The sequence below is a fragment of the Panthera tigris genome, chromosome C1 (genome assembly GCF_018350195.1).
Source record: "Panthera tigris isolate Pti1 chromosome C1, P.tigris_Pti1_mat1.1, whole genome shotgun sequence".
Classification (NCBI taxonomy): domain Eukaryota; kingdom Metazoa; phylum Chordata; class Mammalia; order Carnivora; family Felidae; genus Panthera; species Panthera tigris.
The window spans coordinates 70,949,557-70,969,158 of NC_056667.1; the positions used below are offsets into that span (position 1 = coordinate 70,949,557).

General features: G+C 42.1%; 1 protein-coding gene across 3 annotated transcripts in view; it reads right to left on the bottom strand.

Annotated features, from left to right (window-relative positions):
- The window catches only part of MCOLN2 (mucolipin TRP cation channel 2), a 56,881-nt gene that overhangs the window by 12,011 nt on the left and 25,268 nt on the right, over positions 1-19,602 (bottom strand). For all 3 annotated transcript variants that reach the window (XM_042997706.1, XM_015536218.2, XM_042997707.1), the window contains exons 4-11: positions 18,211-18,364; positions 13,865-13,940; positions 13,664-13,760; positions 11,392-11,491; positions 5,290-5,402; positions 3,713-3,862; positions 1,975-2,076; positions 1,750-1,872 (exon numbers count right to left, since the gene is read on the bottom strand). In XM_042997706.1, the coding sequence (XP_042853640.1) occupies positions 1,750-1,872; positions 1,975-2,076; positions 3,713-3,862; positions 5,290-5,402; positions 11,392-11,491; positions 13,664-13,760; positions 13,865-13,940; positions 18,211-18,364 (915 nt within the window). The remainder of the gene's footprint in view (positions 1-1,749; positions 1,873-1,974; positions 2,077-3,712; positions 3,863-5,289; positions 5,403-11,391; positions 11,492-13,663; positions 13,761-13,864; positions 13,941-18,210; positions 18,365-19,602) is intronic.

The window sequence follows — 19,602 nt, forward strand, 5'->3', positions numbered from 1 at the left end:
GAATACCAAGAAAAGCCCTACAGGGCATTGGTCAAAGCACGTGGATTGGGGTCACACAAACCTGGGTGTGAATCCTATCTGCTATTTACTAGCTGTGTAACCTCAGGAAAACTATCTAACATCTTAAGATCCTGATTTTAGGTAAAAGAAATGTAATATTTCCCCTACAGGGCTGCTGGGTGGGTTGACAGCAAGAGGTAAAGAACTTGAGCACTATATCTATCTAACATATAATGCTTGGGAATGGTAGCTATTTTAGTAAAATCCAAGCAACATTATCTAAGCATCTTCCAGAGTAATGATGGGGTAGAGGAAATGGAGGGCAAAGGAGAAAGAGCCACTCATCCTGAGGCCTTGAAACCAGTGAATTGAAGCAGAAATTCTTAGGCTCAGTATTTATTCCGCACAGTACAACACTGCCCCCTAGTGACAAGAATGTTGATAAGCATTCAGAGCAGGACGTAAGTGAGAAAGAGAAACGTAAATTTTCCTGAGCACTAAATAGTAAGTACTCCAGATCTGAGAGATTGTATTAAACTATGATTTTTACTCGTGAGTCACCTTTAAAGCAGTGGCATGGAATTGGAAGAGCAATAATACTATCAAGATTCACTATTAACCCAGGGATTGTCACATTGTTAATTACACAGTTTCTCAAAAAGGAAAACAGTCATTCTCCCTGGACATATTAAATGTAACACTTAAAGAGGAGAAAGCTTGCCTGTGTGTCAAGTTACTAGGATTTACATTAGTATGACAACACAGGAAGTTGGAGCTTTGTGGACTGCTCGCTTTTTGTGAGTAGTTTGCGAACGAGATTTGATCATATGTTTTGTTTCATGCAACTATCAAGGTCAAAACTGAAGGCTGAGCTGTTCTATACGCTTTAACACAATCTTCTGCACTAAGCCAAGAAACCTGTGCCTGGGCTGTAGAGACCAAACAAGAGGAGACAGAAATGCTTAGCACAGTACCTGACATACAAGCATCAAGTAATAGCTGCCTATTATTTTTCATTGTGTTGTTTCTGTTGTTCCAACTGCCAGAGACCCATGGAAGAAAAACTATAAGATGCAATGATTCCTCTTACTTATTTTGGTATGAAATCAAGGCCTACCTAATTTCATTTCCTGAGGCATCTATCAAATGTACTGTTCTAAAAGAACATCTGAACATAACTTTGATGTCCCTACGATGCTGCTGCTACTGAGTGAAGCCCAATGTTAGTTTAGAATTCAGATACTGATCTTTAATAAGGCACAAAGAGGACACTGTAATCAAAACCACCTACAAAGACAAGATGTGTTATCATTTTAATCATAAACCTAACAGGGTCATTCTGGGCAGTCTTTGTCCACCTTCATTCTCCTCAATGAATCTGGACGAAAACCTTACTACTTTAAGTTAGAAGGATATTGTAATAACTTTCCTCATTTACTTTTCATTTTTACTGTAGTGACCTCACGTCCAAATATTTCTCATTTGATGATCAGTTGGGTTAATATGTGCCCCCTGAAGCCAGCCCCAGACAAGGGAAATGCACTCTCTAGTTACAGTTCTATAGTGTTTGCTTTGATATCCTGAAGTCACTTCAGTATCCTGGAAAGGGAAAGAAAGCCAATGCAAAGACAGGTCTTACTGAGGTCGAGGGTACATGCCAGTGCTTGGTAGAAAGCAGGGCAGTGCTGGGACCCACTTGTAAGAGTCCCGAGTGCTTAATTCATAGAAGCAAGGATTAGTGCTACACACCTTGTCGTGATAAGGTCCTAAAACAATCCAGCCACAGAACGTGTAGCCCAAGTAGATCATACCAGCACAAGCACAGAAGCGAAGAACTTTGGGCAGTGAGGCTTGCATCGTTAAAATGAGCACCTGAAATAAAAATCAACAGGAGGGAATTTAAAAGTAGCTGACTGGCACCCAAAGAAGGAATGAGTCTCAATCCTAGTGCCCTACCCGATGCCACATCCTTACATTATATGCTTGGAAGTAACCCAGGTATCTGATGACGCCAACCCAGACAAAGAGCGTAGACGTTCCGAGCAAAATGCTGCACAGGTCGTAATTGGTGAGATTCTAAAGAATGAAAAAATAGACATGAGTAAAACACTCCACTCCGTTCAGGGTATTAACCTCACTTTAAACTGACTGGAAAAGAATGGACTGACTGCCTCTCTATATGTGATACTAAGAGCCCGTAAACTGAAGAAGAAAAGAGCACAATTCCAAATGTGTTTCTCATTTCCTTTTGGTATTTGAGCTGGTTGAACTGAGTTTTTGTTCAAACAGTATCTGGAAATAGTAATTGCCTTTACTACTGACCTAGGCATTAAAGAGTATAAAGTAATGGTGTTTGTTAAATATCAAACAATACCATTCACCTATTTTTGAAAGAAAGCTCCAACATGATTTGCTAACCCAGTTCTTTCTCTCAAGGACTTTTAAGTCTAATTGAGGAGACAAACACACAAACACAGTTCTAATTTAATATACTAAGTGCAAAGAGAGCCACAATGCCTGGCATGTCACACAGGGCTCTCCAGAGTGTGACTCCAGAATGGAGCCGGGCCAGAGGGCAGGTTGAGAGAGGACACTGCAGGTCAATGGACAAAGGCTGAACAGAGGCACAGGCCAAGAGCCAGCAGGATGTCCTAGAGACGACCACTGATGGGTCCGGGAGACCTAGGACAGGGAGGGAGGCAGAGCGAGATGATGGGTTCCCCAGACACCATGCTGAAAGGAGGACACTTCATCCCAGTTGAGACCCTGTGAGGCAGAGAGGATTTAGACACTTCTGGACAAATTAGTTTGACAGTGGGGTGGATGGATCTGAGGAATATAAGGAGGAAGGCAGGAAAACCAATGAGAAGACTGTTGTGGGGTGCCTGGGTGGCTCAGTTGGTTGAGCATCCAACTGTTGATTTCAGATCATGTCATGATCTCACAGTTCTTGAGTTCGAGACCCCCATCAGGCTCTGCGCTGACAGTGCGAGGCCTGCTTGGGATCCTATCCCACTCCTCTCTCTGCCCCTCCCCACCCCCAAATAAATAAATAAACATTAAAAAAAAAAAAAAAAGGAATATGCTATAGTAGTATAGGCCTGAGAGGAAGATATCGTGAAGGAAGCCAGAGTAGTCAGGGTGGAGAGAAGGGAGGCACTTCAGGTGGTCGGCATCTGCTGACTGACAGCAAGGAGGGGAGAAGAGCCAGATGAAGGGGGGGTCAAGATGTAGTCATGGGATTAAATCAACTAACAACAAGAAGGTGTCAGGTGCCTAGTGGTCACTCAGTATTCCTGTCCTCACTCCCCTCCAAGCGCACCCATCAATCATGGATAGTCGCCACTGGCTCTTGCCATGATTGGTTCATGGGCCAGCTGCTTCTTCTGCAACTTAAAAAAAAAAAAAAAAGAAAAATGAAGCCCACCCAAACAGCCAATTTTCTCAGTTCCTATTGTGAAGATGCTGAGTTTCCTGGGGGATATTCCTAGGGATATCGTCTTTCACAGAACAACAGTTTCCTTAGTTTCCCTTGATGAGGAATCAAGTCAGAGGAAATAACCCAGGCATCTGATGTGAGATGGTTTTATAGATGTGAGAAAAGAGAAAACATCAGACTCAAAGTAGTCTCCATAAGGATTTTATATCTCAACGTGCCGGGGGTCCCCCAGAAGAAAAGAAAGAGCAGAACATTAAAATGGGTTGCCCTCACCTTTGCTTTAATTTCCATTTTTAATATGGATCCAATTATCGTCATTAGGTCGCTGATAATCACCAGGATATACCATCCATTGATGAACTCCCACTGGTCGGCGTTACACACGTGTCGCTTGTACTTCTCCAGGAAGAAATTGAGAAATCTCTGCGGCAAACATTTTAAAAAGCATTTCTTACAAACCACACTGCCCTCTGGAAGGAGAAGACAAGCGCAAAACAGTGCTCTCGCCTGTAAAATGATATGGCATTACCTTTCCCAACCTGACAGATCCTCTTTGAGGGTGGGGATTACGGCCCACTTTCCCCCATAATCTATGGCAGCTAAAAGTAAGCATTCTAGTACCTGCTAAGTTAACTCAAACATCAAATGCTCATGTTCTAACACCAAGAGACTCTTGTCATAATTGCTACCGCATAGTACATTCTCAATATTTTACACGTTATCAACTCATTCAATCTGACTCCCCTATGAATCAGGTCTATTTTCAGAAGAAGAAACTGAGGCATGGGAAGGCTAGGCAGGATATGGGTCTGGGCAGCCTGGTTCCAGAGTGTGTAGTCCCAACGGTGGGAGTCAATCGTGACTCCCAATGGTGCCCCCTAACTTCGGCAGACCCAGGACCATGACCTCAGATGGAGATCATTAAGAGGCCTGGGGGACAGGTAAGAGAAGCAGATTATTTACAAAATAAGTTGACAAAGGTCAAGAGTAAGAAAAATAGGGGTGCCCAGGTGGCTCAGTTGGTTCAGTGTCCAACTTTGGCTCAGGTCGTTATCTCACAGTTCATGAGTTCAAGCCCCACATCAGGCTTGGGCTGACAGCTCAGAGCCTGGAGCCTTCTTCAGATTCTGTGTCTCCCTCTCTCTCTGCCCCTCCCCTGTTCATGTTCGCTCTCTCTCTCTCTCAAAAATAAATATTTTTAAAAAAAGAGTAAGAAAAATAGATTGTACACTATTTTCTTGCTCCACGGATGGTATCCACAAATGATGACTTCCTGTATTACCCCTGACCCCAGTCTGCATTTACACACATACAACAAGCCAGAATAAGATTTGTGGGGAGCTGAAGTATATATTCACAAGAACTCTGAGGGTAAAAAGGTAAAATGAAACTCAGGAGAGAATAAACTATTTTTAAAAATAGAAAAAAGTATTCTGTGCTTCATTATAACCCATTTACCATGCCTCCCTGTCAAAAGGAACTCTGATTTGAAGACAAAAGATGAAACCCACACATGCTATTACTCTGTTCTTAAGATCATGCCTGAATTTAAGAGGGTCTTGTTTATTCTGGAAACATTCAAAAGCCTCAGAGTTCACCACTCTGCACCTATGCTTAGCAGCTCAGTTTTAAGCAGGATAATTATCTGATCCCACCTGACATGCCAGGAGCCTTACCCACCCTGCACACCTCAGGTTGATTAATGCCTTGTAGGGGGACAATCGTTCAAAGGAATCTAATTTAGTCAAGAGCTCCAAAAAGGGCAGGATGACCCAACATCAACTGTCCACTGTCTGAACAAACAGGATGGAGGCCTAGAAGGGGGAGAGAACATTTGAACACACACTTACCTTTCGTAACCTTAGAGCTAGAACAATGGATCTTGTGCACAGAATAAGAGATGCCAAGCATATCACAATGACAAATGCATCAAATGCCAGCACGTACTGGGTGTTTTTCTGAACTGAGGAACAAAAACAGAATTCAAATGTTAAACACACCTTACTTGGGAATAATTCTCAAACAAAATGGCAGTCTGAAAAGTTCAAATGATAAATGCTTAAATATCAGAAACAAATCACACTGCACTCATTTAGAAGTCTTTAGGGTAAAACATTCTCTGATGTTAAGTTATACATTTAAAAACATAAACTCTTTGGGGCGCCTGGGTGGCTCAGTCGGTTGGGCGTCTGACTTCAGCTCAGGTCATGATCTCACGGTCCGTGAGTTCGAGCCCCGCGTCAGGCTCTGTGCTGACAGCTCGGAGCCTGGAGCCCGTTTCGGATTCTGTGTCTCCCTCTCTCTCTGCCCCTCCCCTGTTCATGCTCTGTCTCTCTCTGTCTCAAAAATAAATAAACGTTAAAAAAATTTAAAAAAAAAACAACATAAACTCTTTGCTAAATGTACTAAAAATATTTCCTATAGAATAGAACGCAACAGAAGGTGGTCCATTTGGGCTCTATTCAAAAGAGGCAAAACTGGTTCTTTTTCATAAAAACACAAATATCAAATTTTCCGTTACTGAAGGAACAATTCAAAACACTGCTCCTCAGAATCCCCATTTCCTTTCTTTTTTAATGTGCATTTGCTTTTGAGAGAGAGAGAGAGAGAGAGAGAGAGAGAGAGAGAGAGAGAGAGAGAAACAGAGTGCAAGTGGAGGAGGGGCACAAAGAGAGGGAGACACAGAATCCAAAGCAGGCTCCAGGCTCTGAGCTGTCAACACAGAGCCCGGCGTGGGGCTTGAACTCACGAACTGTGTGTGAGATCATGACCTGAGCCAAAGTTGGGCACTACACTGACTGAGCCAACCGGGTGCCCCCAGAATCCCCCCTTCTGTTTCTCGACCTTACTGTGTACTATGTACTGTCCCAGTTCAATAAGCTTCTTCTGCACATGGAGAAAACCACCTCTTGGAATGGAATCACAGCAGTAATCAAATTGTGGTCGCAGACTACACAGTAGCATGGGGGAATGTACTGGAGGAAGATGTACCTGTAACCTCTGCTTCTCGGAGACCTGATGGTAGCATTCCAAGTGCTTGGCCCCCTGCCCATGCCTGCAGCTTCGTCACCTGCCCCTCGGTGCTCTCCCCCACCTTCTCTACCTTGATGCGACACTGTTCTTCCCCTGTCCCTGCTCCTACCAGATTTGCTGGCCCTCTTGCCTCAGGGACTTCTCAAGTGCTGATCCCTCTGCCTGGAGCACACCATACAAGTCAGATTATTCTTTTTCAGCCTTGGGTTTCAGATGAAATATTAAACATTTCAGATTAAACATTTAGGGAAGAGAATTCCCTAAATTCCCATCTTTATTAGCCCCTCCTATATTCTCACAGCACTCTCCACAAGTATACATACTCATAGCTCCTTTCATTCTTCTTTGTGTGATGGCCACTGAACCTGTAATGATGTCTTCTAAGATGGCACACACAGCATGGGACACAGGGACAGTGCAAAAAAGGAAAGACACAGTCTCTGGAGCCTGATGAGCTGGCTCTGAACCTCAGCTCTGCACTCAGAAGCTGTGAAGCCTTGGGGAAGGTCCTTCAGGGTCCTCATCCTTTGTCACCGCCCCCCCCCAAAATAGGTAGAATAAAAAAAAAAAAAAACCTCTACATCATAGGGCTGTTGTGAAGATTAAACAAGCTCATATATGAAAGCACTTGGAACAGTCCCAGGCAAACAACAGCACGCATTCATAGTGCTTCTTGTTGTGTATCATTTGATGCCTACCTTCCCCACTAAATGACTGACTCTAGGAAGTGGGGACTGTATGTGTTTGTTCAACACTACAGTGTCTGTGCTTTCGTAATGCCTCAGTGTGTTTATGAGTAAGTGGAGAGCACTGGCACAACATGAGAAGACTACTGGATAATCCAAGTTAGAACCTGTGAAGGGCTGAGGGAGAGGAGAAGGCATAGAGCTGTGAGAGACCAAGAGTCAATCTGGTCTCCAGAGGGACCTAAGCAAGAAGAGAGAAGGACCATCCAGGAATGACTCCGGTTTTTCTGTCTTGGTGAGCTGAGCTCAGTCTGGACATTCATGACGAGAGAGGAAAACCTGGTGGCAGCTAAAGCCACGGGTGTGGACATAGCCACTGAGAGAGACCACAGAGGAAAACACAACTAGGAAGGATGGGGGTGGGGGGGAGGGGCAGCAAGGTGGGGCATTATGAGGAGATGAGCTCAAAAAGTAGACTGAGAAGGGCCATGGGACAAGGGAATGGGACTGAGGGCAGGTGAACTTCAGTGGCGTGCTCAGAGGGGATTATAAATCGGAGCACTCCACAGCGACACCTCTGCAGAAAAGGCATCTAACAAAAAGACCAAGTGTGTATGGATTTAGTAATGCAAGGGCGTGAGCAACAACGGCAAGAGTGTCTGAGGGCAAACAGCTTATCCTGTGCGTTAAGGGCATAGGCAGCGAGTAAGTGCAATTCAGTGACCGAATTATTGAGGCATGCTGAGCTTTAGATGCCTCCACTGCAGTAGGGGGAGCAGCTGGGCCTGCCTCATGGGCTGTCAGGAAATCAGGTGAGATCACTTATGCCCAGTGCTTGTTGCAACGGTACCTAGCACCTAGCACTTACATTTACTTCCAGCCGTTTTATAACGAAGAAGCTTAAATTATCTTGTGATAACATCTAATGAGTAGATAAGAAAACAACTTAACTGGAACCAAAGATAGACTTTTTCTTTCTTCCTTCCTTTCCATCTTTCTTTCTATTATCTATGTATCTTTCTATGTGTGTGTATTTCTACATACCTATGTATCTATTTCCTCCTTCTTTTTTCTCTTTCTTTCTATGTATCTATCTTTTTATCTACGTATCATTTTTTCTACATACCTACCTAATCTATCTATGTATGTATCTACCTGCCTACCTTTATATGCATCTGTGTATCAATCTATCTTTCTATGTATGTACATAAGTATGTATGTATCTATCTAGCTATATCTTTCTTTTTCTTTCTTCTTTTCTTTCTTTCCTTCTTTTTTCTTTCTTCTATCACTGACCTATCTTTCTATGTGCCTGTATGTCTGTCTGTCTGTCTATCTATCTATCTATCTATCTATCTATCTATCTATCTATCTATCATCTATCAGGGCTATCTATCTATCTATCATCTATCTATCAGGGCTATCTATCTATCTATCTATCATCTATCTATCAGGGCTATCTATCTATCTATCTATCTATCTATCATCTATCTATCAGGGCTATCTATCTATCTATCTATCTATCTATCTATCTATTTATCATCTATCTATCAGGGCTATCTATCTATCTATCTATCTATCTATCTATCTATCTAGGCCATGGAATGAGATGGAGGAAATAGGTACAGTTCTTGGGAATATGGGACTGAAAGCCTTATGAAATGCAAGAAGAGCATCTAATACCTTCCTTTCTGACATACAACTAGCACAAAATCTCTATGATTTCTTATACTGGGCCTTATTTATAAATAGGAAAATGGAGGCCCAGATCTAGAAGGATAAAGCATCCTTCCTAACACAGAAACCAGTATTATATTGTTTGTTTGTTCTTGTCATACTAACTTCAGACACCTTTTTAAAGTTTTTTATTTAAGTTTTCATTTTAAATCCAGTTAGTCAACATACAGTGTTCCATTAGTTTCGGGTACACAATATAGAACACTTCCATACATCACCCTGTGCTTATCACAAGTGCACTCTGTAATCCCCATCACCTATTCCACCTCCCTCTGCTAACCATCTGTGTGTTCTATATCGTTAAGAGTCTGTTTCTTGGTTTCGCTCTCTCTCATATTGTTTTAATTTCACCTATTCAGAAAACTAGTTGGCATGTTACAAAAAGTTATTTATGAACATCACAAGTGCTTTCTTACCCCAGTGAATCTGTTACCCCCACAGGAACATTTCTCAAACTTGGTTTATAGAACACTAATCCAGAGAGATGCCCTTGCCAACCTGGTTGGGGAAGTCCTACACCCCACCCAGTCCTCCCAGAGGTCCTAAGGAGTCAGTCTTGCACACACTGCCGCTCTCACCCAGGGCTTCCCCTATTTACCACACCCCCTTTCCCTGAAACACTTGGGAAATCACCCATCAGTGGGGAACCTTGCCCACTAATGCCTACCTCCTCCAGCCCCTCATGCCTGACTTGCTACGTTTATAAAATCCAGTTAAAGTGAAGACTGGTGGCAAACTTGGGGACAAGTATTCGAAGTCATAAAAGGCAACATGAGGTTTCTCTGTGAAAATGGACAACCCCTAGTTATTTCGCCCTGTGATAACACAGGTAATGACAAGAGGAAGAGAAAAGCCTCAGAGTAAGTGAATGGACACGAAGGAGCCTCAGAACTTTCGGAAAATAACACCAAGATTCCACTAGATGTCACCCTTGCCTTTGTCCCACATCCCCCAAAGCCAGGGCAGACAGTTTCCATAGACAAAGGTGGGGGGGGGATCCACTTTCTCAGCTGGTTTCCAAACTTCAACTTTTTAAGGGTTTCATGTCACATCATTTTATTTTAAATTCATATTCTCCTAGTAACAGAATCTGGTTTCTTCAAAAGACACGGCTCTGGGAGAAACTCAGATGTCAGCATTCCTACTAAGGGGTCTGTGAGGTTAGTATTTCTCTTCATTGGCCACAGAAGGGAGCCAGAACTCTTCCCTTTTGAGTAATAGGCAAGGAAAACTCCCCGACATCTAGCAGCCCTGTGGGGAGGAAGGAAACACGTTTGACTGACTAACGCTTCAGTCATAATGACTGTTCCAAACCACATTTCATTCGTGACAAAAGTTAGCTTTTCTCACATAAAATAGCTGAACCTATACCGGACTAGGCAGCTGATCTGCGTGTCTCTGTGGGAGGCAGCGTGTCTGCTGGGAAAGAGGAACCGCTTTCAAACAGAAAGAAACTAAAACTGTCTACACGGACCAGAACCTTGAGTCAGTTAATGGAAATACTGAAACCAAACCTTCAGAATCCTTAAGATGTATCGTATAACTGAAAAAGCAACAGGCCCACCGACAAATCTAGATTAAAACAAAACTAAAAGAGTTAAAAACCATGGGTATTTCACATTTTATGTTGTTCTGACAATCCTGTCCAAGGCAAATGCAGTTCAACAAAACTTGTAAGTGAAAAAACACTGACAATCCATTAACACCATCCTGACCCCTCTGTGAGAAGTTCCACAGAGTCCACCTTATACTACGGATGAAGACGTGTTTCCTGAGTAACCACCGAGTAAACCACCCAATGTTTGGACAGGCTGCTCTCTGAGCTCCGAGGGCCTTGATCCTTCCCTGCTGTCAAAGGTTCAGCTCCAAGTATAACCTCCCCAACAATCACTGGTAGATTTTCTCACTCTGCCCCCAAAGTTAACCTTTGCTTTCTTTATCCCCATCCCTTTTCACCTCCACCACTTATTCCTATTCATGACACATCAGAGATTCTACAAGCAGGTCGATCTCACTCACTAAGGCGTTTTCTACCTTTTTCCATAGTGCCCAGCAACTGCTATGTGCCAACTCTTGTTTTCGGTGCTTTCCTTGACATATGAACCCATTGAATACTCAGCATCCTGGAAGGCAGATACTATCATCACCCTCATTTTATAGAGAAAGGTACTTAGAAATAGGTTAAGTGATTTGTCCAAGATCACAGGCATAATGAACAGAACCAAGACCCAAACCCAGGCAGTCTGGCCCCAGAAACAGTGATCCTAACGACCGGGAACCCCTTCTCTCTTAAGGTGTGTAATCAATCAACATCTACTGGAACTGAACAAAAAGGCAAAGCTTTAGGATATTCTGTATAGAGTTAAATTCTTGATAATTTTCTGGAGCTCTTTCTTCCTATAGCCATCCAAATAAAGCATTTAAACATCCTGAATCCCAAAATGAGTGTCAAAGATCATCCATAATTCACAACGGGCAAGCATGTGACATACTTACTAGATCCAGATATGTTCAAGTCTTTACATTCTTCAATTTTAGCATCACTGCCAAAATAGATTTTGATCTTGCCACTGTGAGCTTTATTGTCAAAGGTAATCTGGAGACACAAATGTATGGAAAGGTTACCGCCCAGCGGAAAGTATGGTATAGTAGATAAACTCTGCTTCAAATATCACTGGCATCCGAACAGCATGCCGATTCAAAGATAATTCTGGGGTGCCTGGGTGGCTCAGTCAGTTGAGCGTCCAACTTCGGCCCAGGTCATGATCCTGTGCTTCGTGGGTTCGAGTCCCGTGTGGGGCTCTGTGCTGACCGGCTCAGAGCCTGGAGGCTGCTTCAGATTCTGTGTCTCCCTCTCTCTCTGCCCCTCCCCCATTCTGTCTGTCTCCCAAAAATAAACATTAAAAAAATTTTTTTTTAAATAAAAAAAAATAGTACTGATGAAACTGTTCTCATCATGTGATTCCTTCACAAGTTTCTTTTTTTTTTTTCATTTTTTTTTATGTTTACTTACTTTTAACACAGAGACAGAGCATGAGCAGGGGAGGGGCAGAGAGAAAAGGAAACACAGAATCCAAAGCAGGCTCCAGGCTCTGAGCTGTCAGCACAGAGCCCGACACAGGGCTCGAACTCACAAGCCGTGAGATCTTGACCCGAGCCAAAGTCAGATGCTTAACCAACTGAGCCACCCAGGCGCCCCACAAGTTTCTATTATTAATGAAAGAATATGATCCAAAGGGTAGATATGTGGAATCTACTGAACCCATCGTACTGAGTTGTATTCAGGTTCAGAGAAATCTTGGAGCAAAACAACAACCATTAGTCCCAGGAACAAAAACAAGATTCACCAGTCTTTGACAAGGGAATACAATTATCTCATTTATGATACTGAATGGAATTTAAAAGCATTGGCTTCAACTTACTCCTTTGGGTATGAAATTCTAGGTCTTTGCTAGGGTTGGAAACTATTTTTCTGTTTGCTTCAAATGCTGCGTATAATGCTTTCAGAGGTGACAGACTGCTCCCAAGCTCCAGGCTGGATTTAAGATTTCCAAATGCCCTCAATCTTCCACATTATGTTTCTGTCATTTGGTTTACAAGCGATACGTGCTGAGTATCTTAAGGCTTGAGAGAAGTACGTTGGGGGCTTTCCTACGGGAGAATGAGGCCCCATGTGTGCCAGGCTTAGCGAAGGTGTGCTCACAGCTCATAGGGACTGAAATGGGGCCTGCAGGTTTAATTCTCCAGCCTCTGGTTTGGTCCGAGTGATATTCTTGGATTACATAGAACATGGCTTATGTGTAGAGATGTGCAGGCACTTGGGGATTTAATTACAGATCACCTACACAGTCAGCCCTGTGAGCTCTTGGCCTGAGGATTTGGGGATTTTGTAATGTGTTTTGTAATGTGTAGGTCACCCCAGGGAGGTTAACCATGCTCTTCTCTGCCAGAGACATTCTTCCTCACCACATCTCAAGACTTATAATTACTTTTATCTCTTTGTTTATTTGTCTTCCGGTCTATCTCTTCCACTAGACTGTAAGCTTCCTGAGGGCCACCACACCTCTTCAGCAGGTCAATGCCTGGTGCGTAGGAGGGACTCATTATGTATCTACTGATTGTTGTTGAATGGAGCACTCCTCTGAATTGCTGTAAGGGTGTCACAAACAACTGTCAGCTCAGCATTCAGTTTTGTCCCACGATAAAGGGGGGAGGGAGAAAGGGAAGGAGGGAGGGAAGGAGGGAGAGAAAGCATGAAACCCCATGAAATGGGGAGTCAAGTTATTCTCCTCATAGATATGAACACATTCTCTTCTACTGCACATACCTTCTCCCAAAATAAAAGAAGCAACAACTAAGCCTTTGCAGACTGGCCCTCAATCAAGGGGGCAGTTTCTGCCTTGAGGTTTGAAAACATTCGCTACAATAGTTGCAAAGACCTTCCTTTGAAAATAGGAAAAACATCCTAGACACTTAAAATACTTGTCATAAACTTTTTTTCTAATGTATTAGGGGAGTAAGAGGTCAAAGCCAATTTTGAAAATTCCTCTTTCCAGCCCAGAAATCTGGCTTTAAAAGGCTGGAAAGGGCTTGCTTCATTTTCCAAAATAATGGTCTCTGGATCAACAATGCTAGAAAGTGTCATTAAGCTGTTTTAAACACCACTGCATCTACACATGTATACAGGCTGGTGTGTTTTACACTTGGCATCTACAACAGGAATAGAGAAAAAATAATAAAAACCAGCTTCAGAAAGACAGACACTTGCCGTATTATGAAAGACGTAACAGTCCGGTAACTCTCGGGAATGAATCGTCTGTAGGTCAATGCCTTTGAGATGAAAGGAAATTTCAACTTGTAAGAGCCTGAATAAAAAATATTACAAGATATAAATTATCATAGTCTTACTATCCTACTCTGCTTTCCCCATCCTTGTCTCCTGGGAAGTGAGACTTAAAAAGGTATTTACCGATAAAATTCCAGTCTGAAGAATGACGAGTTCTTCCACTCCTGAGGGTATGTGGAGAGGTCTAAGTGAACACAATCTAGGGCAAGGAAACAAGAAAGACTTTTTCAGGTAAGAATCGAATGCTAAAAGGAGTGGGGCAAAGTGTGCTGAGAAGCAGGGTACTTAAAGTATCTCTCCCCAAATCCGTATTTTTTGTAACAAGACCAGTAACTTTCCAGGAGAGAATCTGGAACTACCACTCTAACCACATGATCGAAGTTAATGTCACCAGTAAGGGGATAAACAGACATCATGCTCCTCCTGAAATAACTCACTGTTTGCGTGGTATTCCTTCCCTAAATGCATAACCTCAATCAAGTCATAAAGAAACAGAAAAATCCAGTGAGGAATTTTCTACTCTTTTAAAATGTCAAGGTCATTTAAAAATAAAAGTTAAGGAACTTTATTTTGCTCCAGATTAAAGGAGATTAAAGTAATTTGACAACTAAATGCATTATGTGATCTTGGACCAGGAAAGTGGCAGGGGGTGTGTGGGACGGGCACATGGGGTGGGGGTGGGGGGCATGGGTGGGCAGTTTTCTTTTTCTATAAAGAATAGGACAATTGATTAAATGTGAATAACGTTTGTATATTTTAGTGCCGTATCCATGTTCCTTCATGCTTTTGAACATGAAGCTGGTTATGTAGGAAAATGTTTGTGTTTTGGGGAAATGTACACTGGCCTATTAAACAGGTAAAGAGACATCATGTCTGTACCTTACTCTTATACGTTTCAGGAGAAATATTTATACATTGGAAGAATGATAAAGCAAGTGTGGTAAAACGTTAGCCTTCGGAAAACCTAGAAGAAGGGATACAAGGAAATCTTTGTGCTATTTTGCAACTTTTCTGTTAAGTCTGATGCTTTCCAAAATAAAAGAGAGAAAAGAAACTTATGTTTTATTTAAGTAAAAACAAATTATGAGCTGTTAACTATAAAAGAATGATTCCAAGAACCTCACATAAAAATAGTCTCATCATTGTGTAGCTCAACACCTTGGCAGGAAAAGCAAGTAGGTCTAGAAACAGTGAGCGCCTTTCAAGGTCACAGAGCTCTGACACAGAATTGGTGGGAAGCCAGCCTGCCTGACTCCTGCCCAGGCTGTTGCTGCCCCTTCCTGCTGCCTTTGAAATGGAAACGCCGGGCCTCCTGCAGTGCCTGGTACTCAGAAAGTGCTCTAGAATCTTGGTAGACTCGATGGCTGATTCTTTAAGCATCTTCTCCCACTGGGCTTTGGAGCAGCAAAGACCTACCATCACTTGATCAGTATACGACCTTGGCTTAGCCACCTAGCGTGACTGAGCACCAGTTTCCTCACTTGTAAAATGAAGGCCAGACTGATGATACTTAAGGCCCTTCTACCTTTACCATTCTTATTTGAAGATAAAGTAAAAGAAAACAAAACATTTAAACTAAATTGACTTGAGCCAAGTGGCTATACTCCAAAAAGAGGAGCATGTTCAAAATCTCTATGCCAGATACTGCCCTAGGTCTTTTTCTCCTGTATTTCACTCAATCTAAGATACTTGTTTTTTTCACTTTTAAAATATTTCTAAAATGGAAGAGTCTTTTTTTATTTGTATTAATTTATTTTCAAGTTAGCTGACATACAGCATCATCTTGGTTTCAGGAGTAGGACCCAGTGATTTGTCTCTTACATATGACACCCAGTGCTCATCCCAGCAAGCGCCCTCCTTAATGCCCATCACCCATTTAGCCCATCCCCCCACCTCCTCCCTCCAGCAACCCTCCATTTGTTCTCTGTATTTAACAGTCTCTTCTCTTATGGTTTGTCTCCCTCCCTAAAACAGAGAAGTCTTAAAAAACATTGATGGCATCTTAGATTCAGAGAAATACAACAGCATTTGTTAATTTTATACTGCATGTAAAATTCACCTTATAAAAAGTCTATTTGGTTATTCAAATTTTGTTATTGTAATTCTGGAGTTACACTTTTTCTAAATACACATTCAGAGCTCTCAGAAGGCCGGCTGACCTGATGTCACAGTCATTGCTAATGAGACCACCAAACACCTGATAGTAACAAAACCTAAGAACTGAGGGGTTTTTTTTCCCTAAAGATGGCAAAAGCCCTAAGAAAAACATCAAACCTCAAAGGAAACAAACTGGTATTAGAGTAGCAGCCTCATCGCTCAAAGAACCTGATTTACAGAGCAGAATACTGCAGTGAATGAAATAACAACCCTCTCAGAGATAAAAGGAAGGCAGATTATATATGTTCTTTAAAAAACAAGGAAAATGATGAAATGGTCATGATGCCTCATGCTGAGAACATGTAGAAAGGACAGGATAAGAAATTCAAAATCTGTGTTACAGAAAACGAAGCACTATTGTATTAGAATGACAGCCATCTAAATGTTGTAAAAACATTTTTAAATGGATTTATAACAGTCCCCCCAGTGACGCTAAACTATAAAGCTACAGGTCTAGAGGCAAGATATGTCCACAGCATGAATTAAGGGAAACCCTTAGCTTGAAATGCACATTCAATCATGCAACTAAATACAGACCCACACAGAAAGTGGGCATACAGGCTGAGCACACCAAAGGATGATTATCTTAATAATAAAGATGATGCAAAACTCATGAATAGGTAATCTAGAACAGCTTCTACTAATTCACCTATACAAACTCACCAATTGCCTCACCAATGGAGTCTAACTCAATTCCTACTTCTATCATGTGCAGGCTTCCTCCAGTGTGTCTGAGAAAAGAAAGTCTAAAATTCGGTATCAAGTATTTTAAGAATATTCTTTACATCTTTTGAATAGATATGTCAAAAGGTTCTCTTTGACAAGTTACATTTAATAAGTCAAAAATACAACTAACTTGCTAAAACAGTCTCTCTTAAAATAAAGTCAAATTAAAAACCAACTTCTCTCCATTTGGTTAAAACTACTTCATATTCTGATAGAAGGAAAATGAACAAGGATACTACTGCCCAGTGGTCAGGTAATAAATCCTGCTGTCTGGCAATGCCTGTCTTGCCTAGCCACTGAGACTGACGTTGGCCACATTTCTTTCATCAATTTTCCAAGAAAAATCAATTGAGGAAAATGGCATATGAATCACTGGAAAATAGTGGTAAGATGCATCTTAATTAAGTCACACATTTTTAAGAGGACAAGGGGTGTTTCAAGGCTGCTGGCCACAGAACCACACCACTGACACCTTGATGATCTCTGAAAGCAACCTGGGACCTTTGATAGTCCTGGCTTATGGTCTGTTTCCTTCAGAGTCAAGAGCATGGGACAAATTTACTCATGAAGAGTTTCTGAACAGGAAGCCTGTGGAAACAGACTCAGAACCTCTGGTTTGAAGTAGGCACCACACTCAGTGCAGAGCCCAACGCAGGGCTTGAATTCATGACCCTGAGATCAAGACCTGAGCTGAGATCAAGAGTCAGACGCTTAACCGACTAAGCCACCCAGGCATCCCTCAGAACCTCTGTTTTATAGGGTGTTCTTCTATTATTTTACCAAAGTGTCCTAAATTGGATTGTAGGAAGTATGGTCAAATGAACCGTGCAATACTCTCTTTTTCATAAAACCATCTCACAATTAAAATGCTCCTAGGACCCCTACTCCAGAACTGTTCACTTCTTGAGGAGTCATGACTGATCAATCTTTGTAGCACATAACCCCAGTACATAAAACAGGAAGTGCCTTGGGCACAGTAAGTATACAGCAGAGATTTGTTAAATGAATGACAACCACCCCCCCTCCAGAGTCTTAAGTCAACCACTTTGCATTTACATATGATGTGCTTTTAAATTCTTAACAGAATGGCACAAAATACTTCTACTTGATTAGATACTGACTTTTTGCCAAGCCATCTCCTAAAAGAGAAAATGAGTTGCTAACCACAATTCATCTTTGAAGAACATGAATGTATTTAACATATAATAGCAAGAGCACCAAACATTTTAACATGCATTATTTCATTTATAAATATAGACTCTTATTTTTTTTTCAAAAGCCTAATTGCCTCCTCATGGAGGGAAAACCTTAACAAACAGGAAACACCTGTGCATTTACCTCAACTCCCCCCCCCCCCAACAATCTTGAGTTGTACCAAGAAGTTCCATAAATGCTCCCCAGTCCTATGGCAGTAAACCTGCAGTTTCCTGAGGCAGCGCCCTTTGCAGGCATATGTTAAAGCCCCAACTATGTTAGTTAGCTTAGCGAAGCAAAGTTGATCCATTTGAGCTGTCAGCACATGAGGGGATGTTTGTTCTTACCGCAGAAGATGATAAAGGCATATAATGAAATTATCACCACATTACCTACTTCAATGTCGCTGTCAATATTCAGTGTCTCATTAGAAGGAAACATGGTCCCTTTCTTGTAATGCTGCTTACAGACTTTTAAGCCAATTCTATTGTCTTCGTTTTCTCCATAACCAAGGGTCCCCAGGGATATGTTCTTTAGCTGATGATACTATTAAGAATAGTTAAATAAAAATACTTATGAGCTTTTAAGAGTTTCATCAGAAGTTACAACATATGGAATACACTTTTAGCTATTTTAAATTGTGTATATCAAAGCCCTCAATGGAACTCCCCCGTGTAAAATACCACAAGGTGATTTTCTCAGGTTGGGCAGGAAACACCCTGCCTCACGGAACTCAGAACCCAAGTAAACATGCCGACAGAGGCTCCCCCCTCACTGAGAGCCAAAGCTGAGGTGCCCTGACCTCACAGCAGACTACTGTCCCCTGGCTCCAACCCCCATCTTAGAAAACCACACTGGCCTCCAGGCGGTTCCTGGAGCTCACCAGGCACATTCTTGCCTGGGCCTTTGCTGTTCCTTCTGCCTAGAACCCGGTGTTATCTAATTGCTGGTTCACTCCTTCAGATCTTGAGTCAAATATCACCGCTTCAGCCAGGCCTTTCCCTTACTACCCAGTGAAAGTTGCAAACATCCATCAGCAGCACACAGGCTCCACCAGGCACTGCCAGTCTCCTCCTCTGTTTTATTTCACAGCAGTTATCACTTTCTGACATACCACTCAGGACCCAAGCCATCCACACCCCACAGCTCACAGTAATGAACACAACTTACATTATCTTATATGAACTTACAGTAGCTCTCGTCAACAGGACGCTACCATCTGCCTATCTGCACTAACAGGGCTTCATTAACATGTCTATCATTCCAGGAAACTTTTGTCCAGGAACATAACAGCTACAAATAACTCTATTGTTTATTTCAGGAACATCCAAAACAACTCATTTAGACCGATCATCAATTTGAAGATTTAGTCTAATTAATTCCAAGACTCTTTGAAACCATGCCCCTCTCCCCACAAACCCTCACCTTGTTGTGTCCACCAATCTGAAACCATGGCATCATGTCTTTAGCCAATTCTAATAGAGCTCTCCCCTCACATTGAAAGACCCACCCTAAATCAGACTTCAAAATCTGTATTTGGACTTTGCCCTCTTCACCCAAGGCACTGATGAGTAGTCAAGGGAGTGTCTCCTGTATTTCCGTCAACAAGCTCAGTTTTACCAACATGTTTTCCAGGTGGTGTTTTCAGGCAGCTAGCATTCAGTGCTACCTATTTCACTTCATTTGTGTGGCTCTCTCCTCCAGAATTAAGTTCTATAAGAACGGGGCTTTTGTTCATTGTATTCATGATGTTTTCCCAGTGTCTAGAACAGTACTCGTACATA